Raw genomic sequence first — 14,864 nt, forward strand, 5'->3', positions numbered from 1 at the left:
CTAGCTCAGATATGCCTCGTGGTGATAGGTGTTAGATTACTTGAGCACTTGTATTATCTCCTTGTAAGTAGGATCAGGGGAAGACCACGTTGGCCACTTGTATAGGACGTGGCTCTCCCTTCATATATATCTCTTGTAACCCTTTGTAACAATTGTCAAGGAATCACTCTATCTAACTTGGTATCAGTTACCAGGCCACCATGGACGCCGACGCCTCCTCCCACTCCTCCGCTGCTCTCAGTCCCGGCGCTCTGCCGCACACTGCTTCCTCTCCGGCCACCGCCGCCGCCGCCGCGTCCTCGGCCACCTCGGCTCCTCCACCTCCGCCGTTCGTCTTCTCTGGCTCCACCGCCGCCTCTGGATCTCAATTCGCCCCCCTCTTCTCCTCCGCATCGCCGGCTCCTGCGCCGTTGCCACCCACCCCTCGCCATCCCATTTTTTTGATCACATCACCAACCACATCAAGTTCCTCCTAAACCCCGCCGACCACAATTATCACAAGTGGAAGTCGTTCTTCATCATGGTCCTTGTTCGCTACGGCGTTCTCTACCTCATCGAGCACCCGCCACCACCCAACGCCGACGCGGCCTACCTTGAGCTCGACGCTCATGTCACGCTCTGGCTTTACGCCACCCTTGCCGATCCCATGATCGACCATGTCGTCGGTGCCACCACCTCCTACGCCATCTGGAAGAAGATCCGCGACTTCTTCCTCGCCAACCGCGCCGCCCATTTCATACTGCTCAATCGGCAGTACCGCAACCTCAAGCAAGGTGACCTCTCCGTCTTCGAATACACCCGTCGCATGAAGCTCCTCATCGACGGTCTCGCCGACATCGATCAGGCCGTCACCGAATGCGATCTCACCACCCAGTTTCTCCATGGCCTTGACAAGCGGCTGGACACCATCTGTGTCGTCCTCGGCGACTAGGAGCTCCCCTTCGACGCCGTGCTCTCTTGGGTCGTCCTCGCCGAGGAATCCCAGGCGCAGCATGCTGCCGAGGAAAGCACATCTGCCTTCGTCCTCCCTGGCGGTGATCGCGGCCAGAGCAGTGGCTCATCTGCTCCGGATCGCCCCGCTGCTGACCGCGCCTAGGGCCACCCGCATCCTACACAGATGCCCTCTGGTCGTGGCCGCGGCCGTGGTCGTGGCCGCGGGGACTCCTCTGGACGTGGACACCCGTCGCAGCCGGCATTCTCACCCTTCATTGGGTACTTCGCCCCCTACGGTATGGCTCTTCCGTCACCACACCCTGGCTGGATTCCTCCCAACGTTTCTGGTGTCTTGGGTCCCCGCCCTGGCGCGCACGCCCAAGCTTACCCCATGTACCACCCAGCACCACCAGCTCCCCCGTACAACGCCGGGCCGCCATCGTGGGAGCATCTCGCCATGCTCAACGCCGCCTTCAGCAACTCCGGCATCAACTCCAACCCTTCCCCCGAGTGGTATTTGGAGAGCGACGCTTCATCACATGTGACAGGCACACAAGGTAACCTGACCTCGTTTAGTCATTTGTTACAGCATGTTCCCTCGAGAATCCTTGTTGGAAATGGTCACCACATTCCTGTCACAGCCACTGGCTCCACCACACTCCACCCACACCACTTTCGCCTCACCGATGTGTTGGTCTCCCCCTCTGTCGTTACTAGTCTTATTTCCGTCCGTAAATTAACCACCGATAACTCATGCTCTATTGAATTTTTTCCATGTGGTTTTCTTGTGAAGGATCTTCGCACTCGATAGGTTCTCATGATCTCCGCTAGTACCGGCGACCTATACCCTTTCAACGGCAACAAACCAGCTCGGCCGTCTGCTCTCCTCGCCACCACATCGGACCTATGGCACCGTCGTCTCGGCCACCCCAACACATCTACATTTTCTACTATATCAAGAGATTTCCTTCATGATTGTAATAAAGCTCCACACTCGCCTTGTAGTGCTTGCCAACTTGGGCATCAGACACGCCTCCCTTTTTCTTCTTCCTCTAGCAAAACATATGCTGCCTTTGATTTAATTCACTGTGATTTATGAACTTCACCTGTTGTGAGCTTCTCCGGGTTTCAATACTATTTGGTCATCCTTGACGACTACACACACTACTCCTGGACGTTTCCCTTGCGTAACAAAAACGAGACATCCACTGTACTCCAGCGCTTCTTCACCTTTGTCCACACACAATTTCATGTCGTCATCAAAAGCATGCAATGTGATAACGGTGGTGAATTCATCAACAACTCTCTCCGCTCCTTCTTCTCATCAAACGGCATAGCATATCGGTTCTCTTGCCCCCACACTTCACCCCAAAACGGCAAAGCAGAACGTCTCATCCGCACCACCAACGACATTTTGCGCACGCTTCTTCTCCAAGCCCACCTCACTCCACCCTTTTGGGTTGAGGCACTTCACACTGCCACTTATCTCCTAAACCGACGACCCTCTCGTGCCATCACCCCATCCACACCATCCTACCTCCTCCATGGCGTGCAACCGGATTATACTCACCTACGTGTTTTTGGATGCCTATGCTACCCAAATCTATATGCCACTATGGACAACAAACTTTCCCCACGTTCTTCTCCTTGTGTTTTCCTCGGCTACCCATTAGAACACAAAGGGTATCGCTGCTACGACCTCACATCCCGTCGGGTTATCGTCTCGCGCCATGTCATTTTTGATGAACACGTATTTCCCTACCAGCCCCACACACCGGTTCACACGCCCTCCATGTCCACAAAAAATCCTCATGCAGCCGCCCCTCCGAGCCGAATCTCTTGGATCACGCACCGCCTGATCCACCCAGGCCCCACCCATCATTACCACCCACTCCCGCCTGCAGCGCACCGGCGCCCGCACCCTCACCTGCCGCGTGTCCTTCCCCAGCTGGCTCGACCGCGTCGTCCGCCCACTCCTCCTCGTTCCAACCGCCCGGGCCACCTGGTCGCCCTGCCCCACCGAATCACACGCCTCCACTACCCGCCTCGCCTACCGCGCCCGATTCGCCTGCCACTTCCTCTGCTACTTCCTCGGAGTCATCACCAGATTCGCCGGCTTCTTCTTCCCAACAACCATCGGGCCCCACAGAATCCGCCTCGCTTTCCGCTCCAACCACACCCCATGCGCCACCTCTACCGGCCCGCGCTATTCCAGTACATCCACCCCACAATGCACACCGAATGTCCACACGTGCCAAGGCTGGTTATCTCATGCCCAAACGTTTGTTTCTCACGGTTGCTTCATCCACCGCCATCTCACCCATTCCACCCACCTACAAATCCGCTCTCAAAGACCCCCATTGGCGACAAGCTATGCTCGATGAATATCATGCCCTAATGGATAACTTCACATGGTCTTTGGTGCCTAAGCTTGCAGGTGTGAATGTCGTTACGGGGAAATGGATCTTTCGTCACAAGTTCCGCAATGACGGATCCCTGGCGCGCTACAAGGCAAGATGGGTTGTTCGTGGCTTCACTCAAAGAGAAGGCGTGGACTACGGGGAAACCTTTAGTCCGGTGGTCAAGCCGTCTACCATTCGTGTGGTCCTCAGCATTGCCACTTCCCACTCATGGCCAATTCACCAACTGGACGTCAAGAAAGCATTTCTCCACGGCGACCTCAACGAGACGGTCTAATGCTCTCAACCATCCGGCTTCGTTGATCAAGCACGCCCCGACCATGTATGTATTCTCCGCAAGTCGCTCTATGGTCTCAAGCAAGCTCCACGCACATGGTTTCTCAGGTTCCAAGCCTTCCTCCTCTCCTTGGGATTCCACGCATCTAAATGCGATTCTTCTCTCTTCATTATGCATCATGGCACCTCTGTTGCTTACTTCTTGGTATATGTTGACGACATCAGCATTACAGCCAGCTCTTCTGCAACACTCTCCTCCGTCATCGACTCCCTCAAAGCCGAGTTCTTCATGACGGATCTTGGTTCTCTCCATCATTTCTTGGGAGTGAATGTCACCACAAATACATCTGGTCTCTTTCTATGTCAACAACAATACACCCTAGAGATCCTTGAGCGTGCGAACATGCTCAACTGTAAACCGGTCTCCACGCCCATCGACACTAGCTCCAAGACCTCTTCACTTGACGGCCACCTTCTCTCTAATCCCACCAAATACCGAAGCTTGGCCGGCGCCCTACAGTACCTCACTCTAACACGACCTGATATCGCCTATGTTGTTCAACAAGTCTGCTTGTTCATGCATGCCCCTCGTGACACACACATGCAACTTGTGAAACGCATTCTACGATATCTACAGGGCACATCACACTATGGTCTTCAGCTATACCGGTCGCCGTCTCGTGAGCTCATTGCTTATACTAACGCCAATTGGGAAGGTTGTCCAGATACTCGCAAGTCCACCTCGGGCTTCTGTGTTTTCTTGGGTTCCAACCTCATTTCCTGGTCCTCCAAACGCCAGCCAACCATATCACGATCCAGTGCCGAAGCAGAGTATCGTGGCATGGCCAATTGTGTGGCGGAATCGTGCTGGCTACGTCAACTTCTCCATGAGCTTCGTCTGCCGCCAACACGAGCAACCGTGGTGTATTGTGATAACATCAGTGCCTCATACCTTGCTTCAAATCCAGTGCAACATTAACGAACCAAACACATTGAGATCGATCTACACTTCGTACGTGATTGTGTGGCACTTGGCGAAGTCCGCGTTCTCCACATACCATCGAGTTCTCAATTTGCTGATGTATTTACAAAGGGTCTACCATCACAAGTGTTCACAGATTTCCGGTACAGCCTGAACATCCTTTCAAACGGTGTTCCGGCTGAGGGGGGGTGTTAGATTACTTGAGCACTTGTATTATCTCCTTGTAAGTAGGATCAGGGGAAGACCACGTTGGCCACTAGCCACTTGTATAGGACGTGGCTCTCCCCTCATATATATCTCTCGTAACCCTTTGTAACAATTGTTAAGGAATCAATCTATCTAACTATAGGATGTGTCCGTGTGCGTTTTATAGAGACGAGTATACGTGAGTATTTGTAATTTTATATATTACAGTGCTAAAAGAGAAAAACTTGGTGCAGGTCTAATGGATTCGGAACCATGGCCTGAAACGTACGGAAGGAAGAAACCTTTTCGCCATGTTCATTACGATGACATCCACGGATTAGGCACTCGAAACCAACGATAAAATCGACACAAACGGACGGACAGACAGACAGTCAACTTGCGGCTTTGTCGGCAGTTTGTTCTTTTGGAATTGCTCCGTACTACTCTACCACACACGTACGTGTGCGCGCATTCGTGCAACTGGAAGTTTGCATGGACTGAACCGGAGTGGAAGGTGTGCTGAGATTGCATCACTCCCGCAATCTCATGATCTCTTCACACGCAATCATGGAAAGTGACGGGTTCCAAAAAGACAATAATAAAACATACCTTCTCCATGCATATGCATTAGGATCAACCACCTTTGCAGGTTATAAATACGTCAGGCTCAAATGGAATCGGAGACAATAGGGGTTGTCTTGACCGGTCCCGTACGAATGAAGTACTATGATATATCATCAATCACGAATGATTCACATTTTTGGAAGAACAAGTTCGAAATAGCTACTGTTAATTTGCATGAAAGCATCAAGGGGCGAAGGAATCAGCTGGGACTAGCTCCTGCTGCCAGGCTACTGCGAGAAGCACCCCGATCTGGTCATGGTCATGGTCATGGTCAGTGCCGCGCCGGCGGGGCACAGGTGATGTGCGCGTTGTTGGAGTGGCACGACGGCCCCGCCGCCGAGTCCTCCGCCTCCCCTCCCAGCATCCGCCGCGCCACCTTCAGCGCCTGCTGCAGCACCGGCGCCCCTGAACCCTTCCTCTGCTCCGACGACACAGCGCCACCGCCGCCCATCCCCGAAGCTGCAAACGCGCCACCATCGCCAGCGCTCGCTCCATGATGACCGGCCGCACCCTTCTCCGTTGAGGGCTGGACTTCGGGCGCCCCGTCGCCACGGAGGCGCGGTTCGGCGGCGCCGTGAACCACCGGAAATACGGCCACAGGCTCCTTCGGCTCCGGAGGAGACGGTCTCGACCCGTAGGAGCTCTGCACAAGGGCAGACGCGAGAAGAAGCAGCGGGAACCAAGCGCGTGAGTACCGTGCCATTTTGATCAGGGTTCGGCTACTAATTAAGGCACTACGTACGTACGTAGCTAGTGATACCAGGAGAGGGGCAAGACTAGGTGATAACTAAAACTGTTACTGCAATGCTTGCAATGCAGAGATGTACAGGCACACATGACCTACTTATAGGGGCCGTTCGGACGTAGTACATGGAGAAGAGAAGATAGACCGAAATGACTAGGCAATGGCAAGGAAACACGCGTTTTTCACATGCATGTGACAGTAGAACACCTCAGCATAGTACTACAAGTACGTATCATCAACTTGAGCATAGGGCAGCAAAGTCTGCCTGGAAACTAGGCGTGTCTGGCATGGCATATGCAGCACCTGTCGTTGTGCGGTTTTGTACACCATACGCGTAATTAACACGTGGAACTTTTTAGGAGGAGTATACTACTGCTACACTCTACAGTAGTACTTGTATAGGTGTATCAAGGATTCGCTGAGGTGTAAAAGTGCTGCATCTCTAGCTTGCAAGGTATATACAATGAGCCTGTGGTCGGGGCATTGGGAGCAGACAAGCTTCTCCAGTTTCACACCTGCCGTGCGTGCATGGTTCTATGCATGCATGCATGCAGAGTTAATTATATAATCATATGATGGGTGTACTGAGGTCGCATGTCACGCACGCTCATGTTTGACTATGTGCCACCACAATGTATACGGGTATATCTTTTTTGAACCATCACCGAAAGGTAGGGTTTCCCCGCCTGAATATATTACCATTTAGGATCAGTTCTTTTACAGAAGCAGCTTATTATAAAAATAAGCTAGAGAAGTCAGCTCAACTTATTTTCATCTTCCTCTCCTTCACAATGAAAATAAGCTGGGATGGAGTGGCTTCCCTCAGCTTATTCACTTAAAACGAAAAAAGGGTATAACAGTATGCCCCTATTCTTTGCTCTTATTACATGCAAAATGTCATCGACCCGACCCAGGCTCGTCCCACACTCGACCAGGCTCCTCCCTCTCCTCTGTGGCTCGCTGCTTCTAGGGTTCGCCCCCCACCGCTGCCGCCGCCGAGGCCATCTCCGGCGATCCTTCCCTCGGCCCGAACCCGACGACTCCTCCCTCCCCGCGGGCTCCATCCCTCCCTCCCAGCGAGCTCCTCGCCTGGTCCGGCCCCTCCGACGACCCACCCTCATACCCCCTCCCCATGGCCCGGCTCTAATTTTTTGGAAGTGGTTTTCTCCTGTGAGCAGCTCCTCTGATTTGCTATGGTGTGTTCTATAGATGTATTGATTGTATTGTGATGATACGGCGGACAAATTTTTCATATAGATATATTGATTGTATTGTGTTGATATGGCAGAAATAATTTTATTATAGGTGTGTTCGTCTGGCAGAAATGTAAATATTGTTTGTACTGCATATAATTATTCCAATTCTTTTGCATTGACATGATTGAAAATAGATGAAAGCAAAATGGATAATGTGGGTCATAGGTTTGATTATAACACGTTGTGGTGTTTGAAAGTCGAATTGATATTCAAATGGGCAACAATGAAAAAAAAAGACAACACAATATCGTTTAACCCAAACAACAATAGAGTCCAAGGGCATTACAGCCTTTTCACTGGCCATACCATACATAAGCTGAAAAAACATACATCGAAAAGAACTGGATAGCTTATTACGTGGAGCTTATTTTCACAAAAGCTTATCTTGAGCTTATTTTCACAGGAGCTTATTTTCACAGCACAGTCCAAAAGAACTGGGCCTTAAAGAAGATACATATGAGGGCATGCTAGCTGACAGAAAGCTTAGCCAATGCCTAGCATAGTCTCTAAGCTCCAGATTTTTAAAACGAAATATTCAAAGGGAAAAATCTGCAACAATGTTTCTCTAAGGTTATTCTAGCAGGAAGATCTTCAGAACCTGAATACCGTGGTATTCCTGAAATCCCAAACTTTCCACAAGATAGTCAAAGCTATAGAGGGCCAGATATTGGGGTTCAGTCCTGTATACGAATACTCGTTGTTGGAGAGAACTAGTGTACTTCTCCCAAACAATAAGTATTTAGGAACGAAGGGAGTATACTGCTAGATGTCAGTCACAGCTGACGGAGCACCGAGTAGTGAGTATTATGGGCTCATCATTGAGCATATTCAAGAGTTTGTCTTGCTTTCGAAGAAGCTATCCTCTGTCACTCTCGACAATGATGTGCACGCTGCTATCCTCTAAAAGTTCATGTCTAATGCAAAATACTCAGCATTGACCACCTATATGACGCAGTTTGCGGGACACATGACAAGCATCATGCATGCTGCTGTTTGGAAGGATTGGGCCCCTCTGAAATGCATTTTTTTTGCTTGGTTGATAATTCAAAACATAGTTTGTATGACCGATCGATTACACCGTCGTGGATGGCTGAACTGCAACCTCTGCCCGCTTTGCAAGCAAGTCCAGGAAACCGCAGCACAACTTCTCTTCCAATGCAGGTTCTTGCAGCGTGTGTGGATCGAGGTTGCAACATGGCTGGGTATAGGTTTTGATGTGGTGAGGAGCTGACAAAACGAGGCTTCAGTTCGAGAATGTGGAGTAAAAATTTGATTGAGCATGGAGAACAGAGAAAGGTTATCGCCTCCTTGTTCATGCTTATGTCTTGGGAGATTTGAAAAGCACATAATACAAGGATGTCTCGAAACAATGCCGCTACGACGATGATGCTCGCCGCGAAGATAAAAGAGGAGGTGCATTTTTTGGGCTATTGCCGGTGCCACCCACTTGAGTAGTGTAATGCCGAAGAGTAGTTATTTATCTCCCGATTTACGATCATTTGTCTTAAACCTTCTCCCTTATTCAATGAAAATAGTAAACCTTTTGCCTTGTTTAAAAAAAAAAAGTTGTAAGGGAAAATATTATACGGTTCTTCATGCAAGATCAAAAATATATAGAATCAACTGAGACATAACGAAATTTCAGTCGACTGAGACTTAGCAAACCAAAAGAGAAAATTTTGGTGCCGGTCTGTTGAATTTCGAACCGTTGCCTGAAACGTATGAAACGAAGGGACCTTTTCGCGCGCCATGTTCGTATGATCACATCCGCTCACCGAGCCACTGGAAATCAAAGATAAATCAATACAGACAGACATACAGTCAGTCAGTCAAACTTGCGGCTTTGTCGGCCGTTTGTTCTTTCGGAATTGCTCCGTACTACGTAGGTTTGGACTTTGCCTTGGCATGTCTGCCTTCACCTACGTACCCTACCCACACGGCCACAACACACGTACGTGTGCGCGCATTCGTGCAACTGGAGTTTGGACTCAATTCGAGGGAAAGGTGAGCTGAGATTGCATCATGGAAAGGGACGGCTTCTAAAAGAACAAATCTGCATGAGGATCGACCACCTTTGCAAGTTATAAATACTTGAGGCTCAAATGGAATCAGAGACAATAAGCGTTGTCTTGACTGGTGTCTTACGAATGAAGTACAGTACAATGATATATCATCAATAACGAAAAGTTCACATTTCTGGAAGAACGAATTCCAAAGACCTACTGTTAATTTACATGAAGGCATGCATCATCAAGGGACGAAGGAATCAGCTGGGACTAGCTCCTGCAGGCAGAGCGAGACTACTGCGAGAAGCACCCTGGTCACTGCCTCACTGGTCAGTGGTCAGTGCTGCGCCGGCGGGGTACAGGTGATGTGCGCGTTGTTGGAGTGGCACGACGGCCCCGCCGCCGAGTCCTCCGCCTCCCCTCCCAGCACCCGCCGCGCCAGCTTCGAGCCCAGCAGCATCCTTCCCAGCGCCTGCCGCAGCACCGGCGACCCTGAACCCTCCCTCTGCTCCGACGACTCAACGCCACCACCGCCGCCATCGTCATCGTTTGCTCCACGACGACCAGCCGCACCCTTCACCGTCGACGGCCGGAATCCGATCGCCCCGTCGCCGTGAACCATCGCCGGAGACAGCGCCCCGTGCTCCTGCGCCCCCCGGGGAGACGGCCTCGAGCCGTAGGAGCTCTGCACAAGGCCACACGCGAAGAGCAGCAGCAGCAGCGGGAGGCAAGCGCGCGAGCACCGTGCCATTTTCGTCACAGTTTCGGCGAAGGCACTACGACTACGTAGCGTAGCCAGGTGTTGGCGGTGAGCTTTCTTTCGACGATGGCTGTGACTTGTGAGCACTGGCTCTTTTACCAAGCGAGTGACAAGCCAGGAAGGAATGCAGCAACTGTTACTGCGATGCTTTGCAATGCAGAGATGCACCGGCACACACGACCTACTTATAGAGGGTGTTGGGACGTACATGGAGAAGAGAAGATAGACCGAAATGACGAGGCAATGGCGAGGAAAGGCGCCCCACGTACATACACAGTTTTGCACCGGGCATGCATGCATGCATGCATGTGACGAGGCCTTATTGCTAGCTAGCGTGCGGGCCGGCGAAGAGTACACACACGTACATCGGCATAGTGTATCATCATCTTGATTCTCGAGCACAGAGCAGCAAAATTTGAAATTTGAAACGGAGAGACAGTCTGCCTGGAAACTACGCGCTGTCTCCTCTGGCATGGCAAACATGCATGCACCAACACCACCTGTCGGTGCATGGTTTTGTACTCGATCTCCATCTATACTACTCGTAAAGTATACTCCTTCGTGCAACTATATATATAGGAGCACTCCGTATCAAGGATTCGCTGAGGTGTAAAAGTGTTGCATCTCAGCAACTCCTTCGTGCAAACTATATATAGATATATATATTCGCGCACGCCCGTAACACGTGGACCATTTTTGCCAGGAATATAATACTACTACAGTCTACTGTAGTTGTAGGACTATCAAAGATTCACACTAAAAAAAGGAGTATCAAGGATTCGCTGAGTTGTAAAGTACTGCATCTCTTGCTTGCAAAGTAGGTATATCATATGCAATGAGCTAGTGGTTGGGGATATATGTAGATAGAAACTTAAGGAGGAGTAATGCTACACCTACAAAGGCTTACGTAAAGATTTTACGTACAAACTAATGTGTAAGATTGTGATTGGTAATTGAGGGATGAGGGGCCCCACCCCCACTGAAAATCGGGGGGAAGAGAAGAGTTAGTTTGGAAGGTTAAGTAAACCTTTATAAGTTTTTGTATGTCTAGCATTACTGCTTAAAGAGTGTTGCATATGCACAAGTTTCTCCACGTTCGCACTGCATGCATGCATGCATGCAGAGAGCTGGTTTGGTTCGTCACTAATTTCACGTAGGCATAGTTATTAATAGGTAAACTTAGGTATCATGTCGGGCACGGCCATGTTTGACTATGGGCACCCCCGCAAGCCGCCACAAAGTATGTCGTAACAGATGACATAAGCACCGAGTAGCTAGTGAGTTCTAGCTGCCAAAATGCACGCACGAGCTGGTATATTCTTGGAAACTGGTGTAGCGTGTGGCTGGAGCAGACCGACCAAGACTCCAATTGAGCATCTAGAATATGCCTGCTCCATCCCTCACACGTACGTAAGCACCTCGGCTACCAACTTAGGAAAAGTAGAAGCAAACTATGGGCCTGCCTGATGAACGATATATATATCATTACAGTTGAAGTTCTGTATACAAGGTCATGGTACGAAACGTACGTATACGTGCATAATTCTTTTTTGTGGAACAATAGTACGTACTACGTAGCCATGCATGACGGTGCAACGAGCAAGGACTAGAGGCCCTCCGAACGTGGGATCGACCATGGCCGGCCGATCGCGGCCACGCCTAGCTTACGGCTGCCGATCGTCCGTGCCATTCCAATTTCCTGTACAGAGGTTTGATGCATGTCCGTTCATCGGTGCAAACTAATCAAAACTTTGCGTATACGTAGCAAAGCATATATAGATGGTTATATTAGATTTATTTGCCCAAGAGTTTCTGGTTTATATCAAGTTTTCCAGTGATGTGTTTCAATTATTCGTCAATCTCGAGATATGTCGGCTTAGTCATTTAAAGATATATGTGTTCATAGTAATGAGTATGTGTGCGTGCTTGTGATCATCTGCGTTATTTCTGAAGAAAAACTTAGTTTGCTGCCATGCATGAGACGGCATCTCGCTTCGTTTTCAACTGGTGATTTCTCCCTCTCGTGGAAGAAAAACAAACAAACAAGCGCGAACATAACCATCCATCTCCCGGAGTAAGAAAAAGCACGTCATGTTCCTGGCATTTTCAAGACCATTTGCGGATTATCACAGCACCACAGTGGACTACATTTACAAGATATATATATATATAAAGATCGCTGTAATATGTTTTAACACTTTACAATTCATATACCGGTACATATATAAACATCTATTTGTTGCTGAATGATGGCTGGTTGGCAAACAAGAACCAAAGACCAGCTAGCTAGTCAGGGAACCAACATAGCATAGCAGTACGGGCTGCCACGAGGAACGAACCAACATAGCACTAGTGCATGCAGTGGGAAGGGTCATCTTGTTCTTACGGGGAGCAGCCCTGGCCGCCGCTGGAGCCGCACGAATGGCCAGCTCCTCCCGGCAGCAACCTGCGAGCCACGGCCGACCTGGACCCGGACGACCAGAGACCACCGGCAGCATTGCTCGACATGGCAGACGCGGCCGAGCCCCGGCCATGCTGGTGCTGTGGCGCCGCCGTCTTCTCCATCGCCGTCGTGCTCCACACCATCAGCGTCTGCTTGGCTGCTTCCTCTGCACTCGTCGCTTCCGCGACGGCGACGCCCCCGACTCCATGTAGAAACGGGGAAGCCACGAGGAGGAGGAAGCAGGCCATGAGCATCAGCGTCTTGCTGTTGTTGTTGCGTCCAGAGACCCCCATTTGGACCTAAAGTTATGAACTGGACCAGTGATGGAAATCAGTTGTGTTTTTTGGCGGAGAGGGAGCAGTGGGTTGGGGCTGTAGCACTGGAGAAGAGGGCCTTTTATAGCTCCAAGTCCAAGGAGAAACCATTTCCATATCGCCATTTCGCATGAATTTCAGTGGGAAAGTTCTCAGAGAGTTTACCCACTGACCATTGGCAATCCTTCGGACGCAAGAAACCGAGGTACGGTATAATTTCAAGAGCGAGCACTTACACGTTCGCGCGCACATGCGCATGCAACTTGTGCGACATCATATAACCACTTCCCTCGTCGTATTTGTCTTGGAAAAAACAAGGGAGACCATAACGCTTAATTACACATTAGTCAAAATTCTTTTGCAGGAAACACGTTAGTTCATTGGCATCTTAGCAAGAATCTGATCCACGCTTGACTGTAGACGTGATAAGGACGTCCATGAAACTGTATTTGTCTTGGGAAAATAGAAGAGCGTGAATGGAAAGCGAGATTGAATGGAAAGCGAGAAAAATATCTAGGATATTAGTCCCCGACAACATACTTTGCGATCGACCTCAATTTACCTAACCAGGTTTATAATAATAACTAACCATGCATGGAAGAGAGGTGAAGAACCAGCACGCAGTGTGAATCTGGAGAAACTTTTGCATATGCAACACTCCAAACCCCGACCACCAGCCCATTGTTTACACCTTGCACGCGACAGATGCCACACTTTTTAACACTCAGCGAATCTTTGATACTCCTACTACTGTAGACTATAGTGATAGACTGGTACAGTTGTAGTATATTACACGTGTTGCCAGTATGGAGTACGTATGCATGTTTGTCATCCGTTCCAGTCGGGCTCTAGCAATCGGCCATCCGCCCGTCTGTTCTGAAGATCACTTCAGCATTTGCTCTAGCATCCCTTCGATGTGCTGCTGGTGCTGTGCTTACCGCTAGCTTTGCAGCACAGGGTTTGGCCATATGCAACAGATATTTGGACCGCTGACAGACTTGCCAAGGGTTGGCCAAATAATTGCAGTTGCCCTCTATGCAAGCAAGTGCAGGAATCCATCGACCACCTTCTCTTCGGATGAAGATTCAAGATTAGAGTTTGGGACATGATATAGGCAGTGGCGGAGGTAGAGGATGATCGGGATGGGTCATGGCCTACTCAAAAAATTTAAAATAGCTTTTATATCATATAGTAGAAGGAAGGCTAAGAAAACAACGATAATAAAATAATATATATGTACAGTATTACTGATGGCCCATCCTAATCCAATGGGCTAGTCCGCCATTGGATATAGGCCTGGCTGCCATGGATCACATTGACACCTCTTCTTGACACGGTCCGCCGAGGTATGATGGATTGGACTCTTTAACACTTTCGTGCCACACAAGAAGGCCATGGCCTCATTTGTTATGTTAACCCCACCGTCCATTTGAAATAGCAAAATGCTCGTGTCTTCTATTAAAATGTACACCGCCGTTGGTTCTTCTAAATAACATCAAGAAGGATGCGGCGTTAGCGCTTTGCATGGCCGCGGAAGCAAATAAATTGGGTTCAATTATTGCCATAACAGTGGTCGTTTTTGTATCTTCGGGGTGTTGTAACTCGATAAGTAACATATGAAGCAAATCTTTTGTCTTTGTTTCAAAAAAATTACTAACTACTACACTGCCGATTAATACTCCAACTAGTACACTACTAGTCGGTGCTACTCCTATGTCAGTTGTGACGACATCTTAGTACTCGTGGGCATGTGCACATAGTCAAACCTAGACGTGTGCACATAGTCAAACCTGGGCGTGCGCGGGATGCGATCAGCCTGATCAATTCACCTAACCTGCAGGCTTATGATAATAATGAACCATGCATGCAACTCGAAAAGGTGAAGAACCAGCACGCGGTGTGAACCTGGAGAAACTTTT

At 49.6% G+C, this 14,864-nt stretch overlaps 2 protein-coding genes across 2 annotated transcripts; both read right to left on the reverse strand.

The window, feature by feature from the left end:
• Window positions 1-5,692: 5,692 nt before the first annotated feature.
• LOC123448248 lies at window positions 5,693-6,142 on the reverse strand. Its single transcript, XM_045125079.1, has one exon. The coding sequence runs from the start codon at window positions 6,122-6,124 to the stop codon at window positions 5,693-5,695; it is 432 nt and encodes a 143-aa protein (XP_044981014.1). The 5' UTR covers window positions 6,125-6,142.
• A 3,359-nt stretch (window positions 6,143-9,501) lies between these two features.
• On the reverse strand, window positions 9,502-10,270 carry LOC123451145. The gene has a single exon (XM_045128151.1). The coding sequence runs from the start codon at window positions 10,177-10,179 to the stop codon at window positions 9,766-9,768; it is 414 nt and encodes a 137-aa protein (XP_044984086.1). The 5' UTR covers window positions 10,180-10,270; the 3' UTR covers window positions 9,502-9,765.
• Window positions 10,271-14,864: the final 4,594 nt, after the last annotated feature.

The sequence above is a fragment of the Hordeum vulgare genome, chromosome 4H, assembly GCF_904849725.1.
Source record: "Hordeum vulgare subsp. vulgare chromosome 4H, MorexV3_pseudomolecules_assembly, whole genome shotgun sequence".
Classification (NCBI taxonomy): domain Eukaryota; kingdom Viridiplantae; phylum Streptophyta; class Magnoliopsida; order Poales; family Poaceae; genus Hordeum; species Hordeum vulgare.

What these genes read in the sequence shown, in the direction of transcription:
- LOC123451145 (XM_045128151.1), bottom strand. Translation starts at nt 10,179, where the DNA reads ATGGCACGGTGCTCGCGCGCTTGCCTCCCGCTGCTGCTGCTGCTCTTC.
- LOC123448248 (XM_045125079.1), bottom strand. Translation starts at nt 6,124, where the DNA reads ATGGCACGGTACTCACGCGCTTGGTTCCCGCTGCTTCTTCTCGCGTCT.